The 13626-nt window shown below is 51.0% G+C and overlaps 1 protein-coding gene across 1 annotated transcript in view; it reads left to right on the plus strand.

The window, feature by feature from the left end:
• Positions 1 to 13626, plus strand: part of ncstn (nicastrin) — a 29714-nt gene that overhangs the window by 5058 nt on the left and 11030 nt on the right. The window contains exons 4-5 of the mRNA XM_085978197.1: positions 8637 to 8755; positions 13235 to 13380. Of these exons, the coding sequence (XP_085834323.1) occupies positions 8637 to 8755; positions 13235 to 13380 (265 nt within the window). The remainder of the gene's footprint in view (positions 1 to 8636; positions 8756 to 13234; positions 13381 to 13626) is intronic.

Consider the following 13626-nt stretch of genomic DNA (forward strand, 5'->3'; position numbering starts at 1 on the left):
TGGTACTCCAGGAGTGGTCCAACCAGGGCTTTGCATCGCGCTTAAGAATGTTCTCCGTTTCAATATTGAGACTTGGGGCGGGCGGTTGTCCAGGCGCAGAGATCATTATTTTCTGTAGCTGTCAATGACATTTTAATCATAGAAACATCGAAGATAGGAGCAGGAGTAGGCCATTCGGCCCCTCGAGCCTGCTCCGCCATTCAATGCGATCATGGCTGATCATCCACATTCAGTACCCTGTCCCTGCCTTCTCCCCATATCCCTTGATCCCTTTAGCCTTAAAAAATATATCCAACTCCTTCTTGAATATATTTAATGAATTGGCCTCCACCGCCTTCTGTGGCAGAGAATTCCACAGGTTCACCACTCTCTGGGTGAAGAAATTCCTCCTCATCTCAGTCCTAAATGGCTTACCCCTTATCCTTAGACTGTGACCCCTGATTCTGGACTCCCCCTCCATCGGGAACATCCTTCCTGCATCTAGTCTGTATAGTCCTGTTAGAATTTAAGTTTCAATGAGATCCCCTCTCAATCTTCTAAACTCCAGCGAGTATAAGCCCAATCGACCCAATCTCTCCTCATACGTCATTCCTGCCATCCCAGGTATCAGCCTGGTGAATCTTCGCTGAACTCCTTCCATGGCAAGAACATCCTTCCTCAGGTAAGGCGACCAAAACTGCACGCAATACTCAAGGTGTGGTCTCACCAAGGCCCTGTACAACTGCAGCAAGACATCCTTGCTCCTGTACTCGAATCCTCTCGCTATGAAGGCCAACATACCATTTGCCGCCTTAACCGCCTGCTGCACCTGCATGCTTACCTTCAGCGACTGGTGCACAAGGACACCCAGGTCTCGTTGCACTTCCCCTTCTCCCAATCTATTGCCATTCAGATAATAATCTGTCTTCCTGTTTTTGCCACCACAGTGGATAACCTCACATTTATCCACATTGAACTGCATCTGCCCAATCACCCAACCTGTCCAAATCGTACTGGAGTTTCTCGGCATCCTCCTCACAGCACACACACGCCCACCCAGCTTTGTGTCGTCTGCAAATTTGGAGATATTACATCTAGTTCCCTCGTCTAGATCATTAATATATATTGTGAATAGCTGGGGTCCAAGGACCGATCCCTGCGGTACCCCACTAGTCACTGCCAGCCACTCGGAAACAGACCCGTTTATTCCAACTCTTTGCTTTCTGTCCGCCAACCAGTTCTCTATCAGAAAGGCTAATGGAATGCTGGCCTTTATATCTCGAGGACAAGGGGGTAGATGTTATTCTGCAGCTGTACAAAGTCCTAGTTAGACCACACCTGGAGTACGGTGAGCGGTCCTGGGCGCCACTTCCTCTTCCTGTGTTTCCTACAGTCCCCACCTCGGCAGCTTGCAATTAGTAACGGCAAATGGTGTATCAGGAAGGATATAATGGCCTTGGAGGGAGGTCAGCGTAGGTTTACCAGAATGATGCACGGGCTCCAAGGGTTAAGTTACACGGAGAGATCACACAATCTAGGGTCGTATTCCCTGGAATTTAGAAGGTTAAGAGGTGATTTGATGGAAGTGTTCTCGATATTTTCTAGACGACACAAAGCTGGGTGGGTGTGTGTGCTGTGAGGAGGATGTTGTGAAACTCCAGTATGATTTGGACAGGTTGGGTGATTGGGCAGAAGCATGGCAGATGCAGTATAAGGTGGATAAATGTGAGGTTATCCACTTTGGTGGCAAAAACAGGAAGGCAGATTATTATTTGAACGGCAATAGATTGGGAGAAGGGGAAGTGCAAAGAGACCTGGGCGTTCTTGTGCACCAGTCGCTGAAGGTAAGCATGCAGGTGCAGCAGGCGGTTAAGAAGGCAAATGGTATGTTGGCCTTCGTAGCGAGAGGATTCGAGTACAGGAGCAAGGATGTCTTGCTGCAGTTGTACAGGGCCTTGGTGAGACCACACCTCGAGTATTGTGTGCAGTTTTGGTCGCCTTATCTGAGGAAGGACGTTCTTGCCATGGAGGGAGTGCAGTGAAGATTCACCTGGGATGGCAGGAATGACGTATGAGGAGAGATTGTGTCGATTGGGCTTATACTCACTGGAGTTTAGAAGATTGAGAGGGGATCTCATCAAAACCTATAAAATTCTGTCAGGCCTGGACAGACTAGATGCAGGAAGGATGTTCCCGATGGTCGGGGAGTCCAGAACCAGGGGTCACAGTCTAAGGATAAGGGGTAAGCCATTTAGGACAGAGATGAGGAGGAATTTCTTCACCCAGAGAGTGGTGAACCTGTGGAATTCTCTACCACAGAAGGCAGTAGAGGCCAATTCATTAAATATATTCAAGAAGGAGTTAGATATATTTCTTAAGGCTAAAGGGATCAAGGGATATGGGGAGAAGGCAGGGACAGGGTACTGAATTTGGATGATCAGCCATGATCTCATTGAATGGCGGAGCAGGCTCGAGGGGCCGAATGGCCAACTCCTGCTCCTATCTGCTATGTTTCTATTAAGGGGAACTGATCAGGTAGACAGAGAGAAACTATTTCCGCTGGTTGGGGATTCTAGGACTAGGGGGCACGGTCTAAAAATTCGAGCCAGACCTTTCGGGAGTGAAGTTACGAAACACTTCGACACACAAAGGGTGGTAACGGTTAGAAATTGTTCATTTTAAATCAGGGTATACGCAACTCTCGATTTACCGGCAGCTAAATAACCGGCAAAATTCAGGAGTAGGTTCAGGTAAGTTTTACTTCGTATTAGTGGCTGTTCCTGGATCTGTGGCTGGGTAACCGGGGCTCCTGCACTTGTTGCTGAGCAACAGGGACGCTTGGTCTGTGGCCGGGGTTGCTGCAGCTGTTGCTAAGCAACAGGGAAGCCTGGGTTTGTTGCTGTGTACGGCGCTCTCGTACCTTTTAACTATACCTCTCTGTAATCCCGGACTTTTTTGGTGAAGCGGCACCACGTCGGTGCCGGATGAAAAAAGAGTTTCCTGTAGATGCAGAGAGGATGTTTCCCTTCGTGGGGGAATCTAGAACCAGGAGGCATAGTTTCAGGATAAGGGGGCGCCCATTTAGGATGGAGTTGAGGAGGAATGTCTTCTGAGGGTGGTGGATCCCTGGAATTCTCTAGCCCAGAGAGCTGTGCAGGCTGATTCGTTGAGTATATTCAAGGTGAAGAGAGACAGATTTTTGAACTGCATGGGACTCTAGGGTTATGGGGAGCGGGCGGGAAAGTGGATTTGAGGCCAAGATCGGATCAGCCATGATCTTATTGAATGGCGGAGCAGGCTCGAGGGGCCGAATGGCCGCCTCCTGTTCCTGTGTAACAGGCTCGAGAGGCTGAATGGGCCTCCTCCTGTTCCTGTGTAACAGGCTCGAGGAGGCTGAATGGGCCTCCTCCTGTTCCTGTGTAACAGGCTCGAGGGGGCTGAATGGGCCTCCTCCTGTTCCTGTGTAACAGGCTCGAGGGACTGAATGGGCCTCCTCCTGTTCCTGTGTAACAGGCTCGAGGGGGCTGAATGGGCCTCCTCCTGTTCCTGTGCAGCAGGCTCGAGGGGCTGAATGGGCCTCCTCCTGTTCCTGTGTAACAGGCTCGAGGGGCTGAATGGGCCTCCTCCTGTTCCTGTGTAACAGGCTCGAGGGGGCTGAATGGGCCTCCTCCTGTTCCTGTGTAACAGGCTCGAGGGACTGAATGGGCCTGCTCCTGTTCCTGTGTAACAGGCTCCAGGGGCTGAATGGGCCTCCTCCTGTTCCTGTGTAACAGGCTCGAGGGGGCTGAATGGGCCTCCTCCTGTTCCTGTGTAACAGGCTCGAGGGGGCTGAATGGGCCTCCTCCTGTTCCTGTGTAACAGGCTCGAGGGGGCTGAATGGGCCTCCTCCTGTTCCTGTGTAACAGGCTCGAGGGGGCTGAATGGGCCTCCTCCTGTTCCTATGTAACAGGCTCGAGGGGCTGAATGGGCCTCCTCCTGTTCCTGTGTAACAGGCTCGAGGGGGCTGAATGGGCCTGTTCCTGTGTAACAAGCTCGAGGGGGCTGAATGGGCCTCCTCCTGTTCCTTTGTAACAGGCTTGAGGGGCTGAATGGGCCTCCTCCTGTTCCTGTGTTCCTCGGAGCAAGTTTTAAAAAGTCTTTGCATTTCTATAGCGCCTTTCACAACCTCAGGATGTCCCAAAGCGCTTTACAGCCACTGAAGTGCAGTCACTGCTGTAATGTAGGAAACGCAGCAGCCAATTTGCGCACAGCAAGATCCCACACAGAGCAATGTGATAATGGCCCCAAGGTTGCGAGCAGGTGTACAGGTGTCTGTGAGTAGAAGGTAGGAGGAATGGTCCAAAAGGTAACGGGTAATATAATTCCCAATTGTTCTTTGTAAACTTCTGCTCGAATACTAGGTGTTGCACAGTTTCGTGGAGAAGCTGGGATTGTTCTCCTTAGAGCAGAGAAGGTTAAGGGGAGATTGACCAGAATGGTACTGGGGATGAGGGAGTTCAGTTACGTGGAGAGGCTGGAGAAGCTGGGGTTGTTTTCCTTAGAGCAGAGAAGGTTAAGGGGAGATTGACCAGAATGGTACCGGGGATGAGGGACTTCAGTTACGTGGCGAGACTGGAGAAGCTGGGGTTGTTCTCCTTAGAGCAGAGAAGGTTAAGGGGAGATTGACCAGAATGGTACCAGGGATGAGGGACTTCAGTTACGTGGAGAGACTGGAGAAGCTGGAGTTGTTCTCCTTAGAGCAGAGAAGGTTGAGAGGAGATTTGATAGAGGTGTTCAAAATCACGATGGGTTCAGATGGAGTATATAAGGAGAAACTGTTCCCATTGGCTGAACGGTCGAGAACCAGAGGACACAGATTTAAGATAATTGGTAGAAGATGCGGGCATTGCTGGCAAGGCCAGCATTTATTGTCCATCCCTAATGTCCCTTAACTGCGAGTAGCTTGCTGGGCCATTTCAGACGGGCAGTTGTGAGTCAACCCCATTGTTGTGGATCTGGAGTCACATATAGGCCAGACCGGGTAAGGGCGGTAGATTTCCTTCCCTGAAGGACATGAGTGAACCGGATCGGTTTTTACGCCAATCCGGTAGTTTCGAGGTCACCATTACTGATGGTAGCTTTTTATTCCAGATTTTATTGAATTTAAGTTCCCAACTGCCGTTGTTTGGCCCAGGCCTCTGGGTTATTAATACGATAGCAAAATACTGCGGATGCTGGAAATCCGAAACAACAACAGAAAATGCTGGGGAAAAACTCAGCAGGCCAGCCAACATCCGTGGAGAGAGAAATAGAGTCAACGTTTCGGGTCGAAACCCTTCAGAACTGAGAAAAGGCAGTTTGTGGGCTTATGATCTGGACAAACAGGGGGCTATAGTGGGGGGAGGAGCTAAACGCGATTAAAATCACGAAGGAGATGGTACTCGGTAAGATAATGGGACTTAAGGCGGATAAATCCCCCGGACCTGATGGCCTACATCCTAGGGTCTTGAGAGAAGTAGCGGTAGGGATTGTGGATGCATTGGTGGTAATTTTCCAAAACTCCCTGGATTCAGGAAAGGTCCCGGCAGATTGGAAAACTGCTAATGTAACGCCCTTATTTAAAAAGGGAGGTAGACAAAAGGCTGGAAACTACAGACCAGTTAGCCTAACATCTGTGGTTGGTAAAATGTTGGAGTCCATTATTAAGGAAGCAGTAACACGACATTTGGATAATCATAATTTAATCGGACAGAGTCAGCATGGTTTTATGAAGGGGAAGTCATGTTTGACAAATTTGCTCGAATTCTTTGAGGATGTAACAAACAGGGTGGATAAAGGGGAGCCAGTGGATGTGGTGTATTTAGACTTCCAAAAGGCATTTGACAAGGTGCCACACAAAAGATTACTGCACAAGATAAAAAATCACTGGATTGGGGGTAATATACTGGCATGGGTGGAAGATTGGCTATCTAACAGAAAACAGAGAGTTGGGATAAATGGTTCATTCTCGGGCTGGCAATCAGTAACTAGTGGTGTTCCGCAGGGGTCAGTGCTGGGACCCCAACTCTTTACAATCTATATTAACGATTTGGAGGAAGGGACCGAGTGCAACATATCCAAGTTTGCCGACGATACTAAGATGGGAGGGAAAGCAGTGAGTGAGGAGGACATAAAAAACCTGCAAAAGGACATAGACAGGCTAAGTGAGTGGGCAGAGATTTGGCAGATGGAATACAATACTGGAAAGTGTGAGGTTATGCACTTTGGCAGAAAAAATCAAAGAGCAAGTTATTATCTAAATGGAGCGAAACTGCAAAGTGCTACAGTACAAAGGGATCTGGGGGTCCTGGTGCATGAAACACAGAAGGTTAGTATGCAGGTGCAGCAGGTGATCAGGAAGGCCAATGGAATCTTGGCTTTTATTGCAAGGGGGATGGAGTATAAAAGCAGGGAAGTCTTGCTTCAGTTATACAGGGTACTGGTGAGGCCACACCTGGAATACTGCGTACAGTTTTGGTTTCCATATTTAAGAAAAGATATACTTGCTCTCGAGGCGGTTCAGAGAAGGTTCACTCGGTTGATTCCGGAGATGAGGGGGTTGACGTTATGAGGAAAGGTTGAGTAGGTTGGGCCTCTACTCATTGGAGTTCAGAAGAATGAGAGGCGATCTTATCGAAACATATAAGATTGTGAGGGGACTTGATCGGGTGGATGCGGGGAGGATGTTTCCACTGATGGGTGAGACTAGAATTGGGGGCATAATCTTAGAATAAGGGGCTGCCCTTTCAAAACTGAGATGAGGAGAAACTTCTTCACTCAGAGGGTAGTAAATCTATGGAATTTGCTGCCCCAGGGAGCTGTGGAAGCTGCGACATTAAATAAATTTAAAATGGAGATAGACAGTTTCCTAGCAGATAAGGGAATTCGGGGTTACGGGGAGAGGGCAGGGAAGTGGACGTGAGTCTCGGTTCGGATCAGCCATGATCCTATTGAATGGCGGAGCAAGCCCGAGGGGCCGTATGGCCTACTCCTGCTCCTATTTCTTATGTTCTTATTATGTTGAACTCGATATTGAGTCCAGAAGGCTGTAAAGTGCCGAATCGGAAGATGAGGTGCTCTTCCTCGAGCTTACGCTGAGCTTCCGTGGAACAATGCAAGAGACCGAGGACGGTGAGGTCCGAGTGGGAATGGGGCGGTGAATTAAAATGACAGGCGACCAGAAGCTCGGGGTCCCCCTTAGGGACTGAACGGAGGTGTTCCGCAAAGCGCTCGCCCAATCTGCGTTTGGTCTGCCCAATGTAGAGGAGACTACATCGCGAGCAGCGAATACAGTAATACTAGATTGCAGGAAGTACAAGTAAATCGCTGTTTCACCTGGAAGGGGTGTTTGGGGGACCCTGGACAGTGGGAAGGGGGGAGGTATAGGGGCAGGTGTTGCCTCTGGGTTGCTAGCCCAGTGGCTTTGCAGAGAGCCGGCATGGGCTCGAGGGGCCGAATGGCCTCCTCCTGTGCTGTAACCGGAAGGGAGCGCTCCTCCTGTGCTGTAACCGGAAGGGAGCGCTGTTAATCCCCCCCCCCCCCAGTGACCTGCCGATTTCTTGGCCTCCTTCTCCTCTCCGCCTTCCGTAATTCCTGGTCTGTTTCCGAGTGGCAGGCAGTGACTAGTGGGGTACTACAGGGATCGGTCCTTGGACCCCAGCTATTCACAATATATATTAATGATCTAGACGAGGGAACTAGATGTAATATCTCCAAGTTTGCAGACGACACAAAGCTGGGTGGGCGTGTGTGCTGTGAGGAGGAGGCCGAGAAACTCCAGGATGATTTGGACAGGTTGGGTGATTGGGCAGGTGCAGTATAATGTGGATAAATGCGAGGTTATCCACTTTGCTGTCAAAAAACAGGAAGGCCGATTGTTATTTGAACGGCAATAGATTGGGAGAAGGGGAAGTGCAACGAGACCTGGGTGTCCTTGTGCACCAGTCGCTGAAGGTAAGCATGCAGGTGCAGCAGGCGGTTAAGAAGGCAAATGGTATGCTGGCCTTCATAGCGAGAGGATTCGAGTACAGGAACAAGGATGTCTTGCTGCAGTTGTACAGGGCCTTGGTGAGACCGCACCTTGAGTATTGTGTGCAGTTTTGGTCGCCTTATCTGAGGAAGGACGTTCTTGCCATGGAGGGAGTGCAGCGAAGATTCACCAGGCTGATACCTGGGATGGCAGGAATGACGTATGAGGAGAGATTGGGTCGATTGGGCTTATACTCGTTGGAGTTTAGAAGAATGAGAGGGGATCTCATTGAAACTAACAGGACTAGATGCAGGAAGGATGTTCCCGATGGTCGGGGAGTCCAGGACCAGGGGTCACAGTCTAAGGATAAGGGGTAAGCCATTTAGGACTGAGATGAGGAATCTCTTCACCCAGAGAGTGGTGAACCTGTGGAATTCTCTACCACAGAAGGCAGTGGCGGCCAATTCATTAAATATATTCAAGAAGGAGTTGGATATATTTCTTAAGGCTAAAGGGATCAAGGGATATGGGGAGAAGGCAGGGACAGGGTACTGAGTTTGGATGATCAGCCATGATCGCATTGAATGGCGGAGCGGGCTCGAGTGGGCCGAATGGCCGCCTCCTGATTCTATCTTCTATGTTTATCTATTTTTCCTCTGCTCCTCCCCAGGGGCATCATGTTGAGGTTGAAGGTGGCGACTCGAGTGACGGGCGTTGCCGTGGTGAGCCCCGGCCGACCCAGCATGCCGCAGTTCTCCCCAGACCGGATGTGCCCCAACGACGGTTACGGTGAGTGTGCTTTGTCGAGTCACACCAGAAGGTAAGACGGAGGAGAAGGCCGCTCGGTCCCCCTCGAACCTGCTCCGCCAATATCCAAAGACTTGGCTTCCACCGTCCTGTGAGGAAGAGAGTTCCAAAGACTCACGACCCTCTGAGAGAAAAGTTCTCCTCATCTCTGTCTTATTTTTAAACCGTGACCTCCCTCGTTCTAGACTCTCCCACGAGGGGAAACATCCTCTCCACACCCACCCGGTCCAGACCCCCTCAGGATCTTACATGTTTCAATCAAGTCACCTCTTACTCGTTTAAACTCTAGCGGATACAAGCCCAGCCTGGTCCAACTTTTCCTCCGAGACAACCCGCCCATTCCAGGTATTAGTCTAGTATTGTGTGCAGTTTTGGTCGTCTTATCTGAGGAAGGACGTTCTTGCCATGGAGGGAGTGCAGCGAAGATTCACCAGACTGATACCTGGGATACTGCGTACAGTTTTGGTGTCCATACTTAAGAAAAGACATACTTGCTCTCGAGTCAGTCCAAAGAAGGTTCACTCGGTTAATCCCGGGGATGAGGGGATGGACATATGAGGAGAGGTTGAGTAGATTGGGACTCTACTCATTGGAGTTCAGAAGAATGAGAGGCGATCTTATTGAAACATATAAGATTGTGAAGGGGTTGGATCGGGTGGATGCGGGGAGGATGTTCCCGATGATGGGTGAAACTAGAACTAGGGGGCATAGTCTTAGAATAAGGGGCTGCTCTTTCAAAACTGAGATGAGGAGAAACTTCTTCACTCAGAGGGTGGTAGGTTTGTGGAATTTGCTGCCCCAGAAAGCTGTGCAAGCGACATCATTAAATAAATTTAAAACAGAAAAAGATAGTTTCCTAGAAGTAAAGGGAATTAAGGGTTACGGGGAGCGGGCAGGAAATTGGACATGAGTCTAGGTTCGGAACGGTCATGGCCCTGTGGGTAGTGGAGCGGGCCCAGGGGCCGTGTAGCCTGATCCTGCTCCTACTGTGTTCTAATTCTGTGTTAGATTTCAGGAGATGGTTTTATTCCTGTTCCTGGCTGGGGTGGAGATCGCCTTTGCAGAAGGTAAGTACTGTAGAAAATATAGGGACAGAGTGATCTCCTGGACGAGTTTCGATCGCCTAGATGGGTCGGAGAGGAATTTCCCAGATTTTTTCTCCCAAATTGGCCATTGGGTTTTTTATCTGGTTTTTCGCCTCTCCCGGGAGATCACATGGGTTCGGGTGGGATGGAGAGTGATAGAAGATTTGAGGTTAGGATCAGATCAGCCATGATCTTATTGAATGGCGGAGCAGGCTCGAGGGGCCGATTGGCCTACTCCTGCTCCTTATGTTCTTATGGCAGGAATGACGTACGAGGAGAGATTGTGTCGATTGGGCTTATACTCGCTGGAGTTTAGAAGAATGAGAGGGGATCTCATCGAAACCTATAAAATTCTAACAGGACTGGACAGACTAGATGCAGGAAGGATGTTCCCGATGGTCGGGGAGTCCAGAACCAGGGGTCACAGTCTAAGGATAAGGGGTAAGCCATTTAGGACAGAAATGAGGAGGAATTTCTTCACCCAGAGAGTGGTGAATCAGAATCAGAAACCCCACAGTGCAGATAGAGGCCATTTCGGCCCATCGAGCCTGCACCGACACATATCCCACCCAATCCCCGTAACCCCTACACCAACACATATCTCACCCTATCCCCGTAACCCCATGTATTTAATCCCCCAAACACTAAGGGTCAATTTATCATAGCCAATCAACCTAACCCGCACATCTTTGGACTGTGGGAGGAAACCGGAGCACCCGGAGGAAACCCACGCAAACACGGGGAGAATGTGCAAACTCCACACAGACAGTCGCCCGAGGCTGGATTCGAACCCGGGTCTCTGGCGCTGTGAGGCAACAGTGCTAACCACTATGCCACCGTGCTGCCCTGTGGAATTCTCTACCACAGAAGGCAGTAGAGGCCAATTCATTAAATATGTTCAAGAAGGAGTTGGATATATTTCTTAAGGCTAAAGGGATCAAGGGGTATGGGGAGAAGGCAGGGACAGGGTACTGAATTTGGATGATCAGCCATGATCTCATTGAATGGCGGAGCAGGCTCGAGGGGCCGAATGGCCGACTCCTGCTCCTATCTTCTATGTTTCTAGGACAACCCGCCCATTCCAGGTACTGCCTTCTGTGGTAGAGAATTCCACAGGTTCACCACTCTCTGGGTGAAGAAATTCCTCCTCATCTCAGTCCTAAATGGCTTACCTCTTATCCTTAGACTGTGACCCCTGGTTCTGGACTCCCCGACCATCGGGAACATCCTTCCTGCATCTACCTTGTCAATCCCCCTTCACAATCTTGCATGTTTCAATGAGATCACCTCTCATTCTTCTGAACTCCAGAGAATATAGGCCCAGTCTACTCAATCTCTCCTCCATAGGACAGTCCCTCTCATCGCCAGTGCGGTGAACCTTCGCTGCACTCCCTCTAAGACAAGTATATCCTTCCTTAGATAAGGAGACCAAAGCTGTGCACAACACTCCAGGTGTGGTCTCACCAAGGCCCTGTACACTTGCAGCAAGACTTGCTTACTCATGTACCGAAGCCATTGTTCTCGGTCACCGCCACTAACTCCATTCCCTCGCCACTGACTCCATCCCTCTCCCCAACATCTGTCTGAGGCTCAACCACACTGTTCACCAGCTGTGAGTCATATTCGACCCCGAAATGAGCTTCCGACCACACATCCGCAGCATAACCAAGACCGCCTACTTCCACCTCCGTAACATCGTCCGTCTCCGCCCTTACCTCGGCTCATCCGCTGCTGAAACCGTCGTCCGCGCCTTTGTCACCTCCAGACTCGACTATTCCAACGCACTCCTGGCCGGCCTCCCACATTCCACCCTACGTAAACTTGAGGTCATCCAAGTCTCTGCCCCGTGTCCTAACTCGTCCCGTACACCCATTGCCCCCTTGTGCTCGCTGACCCACATTGTGTCCCGGGCCGGCAACGCCTCGATTTTAAAATTCTCGTCCTCGTGTTCAAATCTCTCCATGGCCTCCTCGCTCCCCTCCCTATCTCTGTAATCTCCTCAATCCCTACACCCCTCCCTATCTCTGTAACCTCCTCCAGCCCCGACACCCCTCCCTATCTCTGTAACCTCCTCCAGCCCCTACACCCCTCCCTATCTCTGTAACCTCCTCCAGCCCCTACACCCCTCCCTATCTCTGTAACCTCCTCCAGCCCCAACACCCCTCCTTATCACCGTAACCTCCTCCAGCCCCCTACACCCCTCCCTATCTCTGTAACCTCGTCCAGCCCCTACAACCCTCCCTATCTCTGTAACCTCCTCCAGCCCCTACATCCCTCCCTATCTCTGTAACCTCCTCCAGCCCCTACAACCCTCCCTATCTCTGTAACCTCCTCCAGCCCCTACACCCCTCCCTATCTCTGTAACCTCCTCCAGCCCGACAACCCTCCCTATCTCTGTAACCTCCTTCAACCCTCCCTATCTCTGTAACCTCCTCCAGCCCCTACACCCCTCCGTATCTCTGTAACCTCCTCCAGCCCCTACACCCCTCCCTATCTCTGTAACCTCCTTCAACCCTCCCTATCTCTGTAAACTCCTACAGCCCCTACACCCCTCCCTATCTCTGTAACCTCCTCCAGCCCCTACACCCCTCCCTATCTCTGTAACCTCCTCCAGACCCTACATCCCTCCCTATCTCTGTAACCTCCTCCTGACCCTACAACCCTCCCTATCTCTGTAACCTCCTCCAGCCCCAACACCCCTCCTTATCACCGTAACCTCCTCCAGCCCCTACACCCCTCCCAATCTCTGTAACCTCCTCCTGACCCTACAACCCTCCCGATCTCTGTAACCTCCTCCAGCCCCAACACCCCTCCCTATCTCTGTAACCTCCTCCAGCCCCCTACAACCCTCCCTATCTCTGTAACCTCCTCCAGCCCCAACACCCCTCCCTATCTCTGTAACCTCCTCCAGCCCCCTACAACCCTCCCTATCTCTGTAACCTCCTCCAGCCCCTACACCCCTCCCTAGCTCTGTAACCTTCTCCAGCCCCTACATCCCTCCCTATCTCTGTAACCTCCTCCAGCCCCTACACCCCTCCCTATCTCTGTAACCTCCTCCAGCCCCAACAACCCTCCTTATCTCCGTAACCTCCGACAACCCTCCCTATCTCTGTAACCTTGAGAATTTTGAAATCGAGGTGTTCCTTAACCAGGAGCCAATATAGGTCAGCGAGCACAGGGGGTGATGGGTGAACGGGATGAGTTGGGACACGGGGCAGCAGAGTTTTGGATGACCTCAAGTTTATGTAGGGTGGATTGTGGGAGGCCGGCCAGGAGAGCGCTGGAATAGTCAAGTCTAAAGGCAACAAAGGCATGGATGATTTCCGCACATTATACTGCATTTGCCACCTGCTTGCCCACCCCCTTCTCTCCGCAGGTCTGTATTCGGACACTTATGGGCCGGAGTTCGCGCACTGCAACAGGACTCTGTGGAACCCCGAAGGCAACGGCCTATCGTACGAGGACTTCCCCTTCCCCATCTTCATGCTGAGGGACGAGAACGAGACTCACCTCATCCGCCAGGTGAGGCATCGCGCAATCCGAGAAAACGGCCTTTTTCAGCGGTAAATCCTTACATCCGCACTTCTCCCACCCCTGGCGGGAAATGGTACCAGTCCTTCGGTACTCCTGTTCCTGTGTAACAGGCTCAAGGAGCTGAATGGGCCTCCTCCAGTTCCTGTGTAACAGGCTCGAGGGGCTGAATGGACCTCCTCCTGTTCCTGTGTAACAGGCTTGAGGGGCTGAATGGGCCTCCTCCTGTTCCTGTGT

This window comes from Somniosus microcephalus, unplaced genomic scaffold (assembly GCF_052327205.1).
Source record: "Somniosus microcephalus isolate GS21.2 unplaced genomic scaffold, FLI_Smic_1.0 unresolved_chr6, whole genome shotgun sequence".
In the NCBI taxonomy this organism is placed as follows: Eukaryota; Metazoa; Chordata; class Chondrichthyes; order Squaliformes; family Somniosidae; genus Somniosus; species Somniosus microcephalus.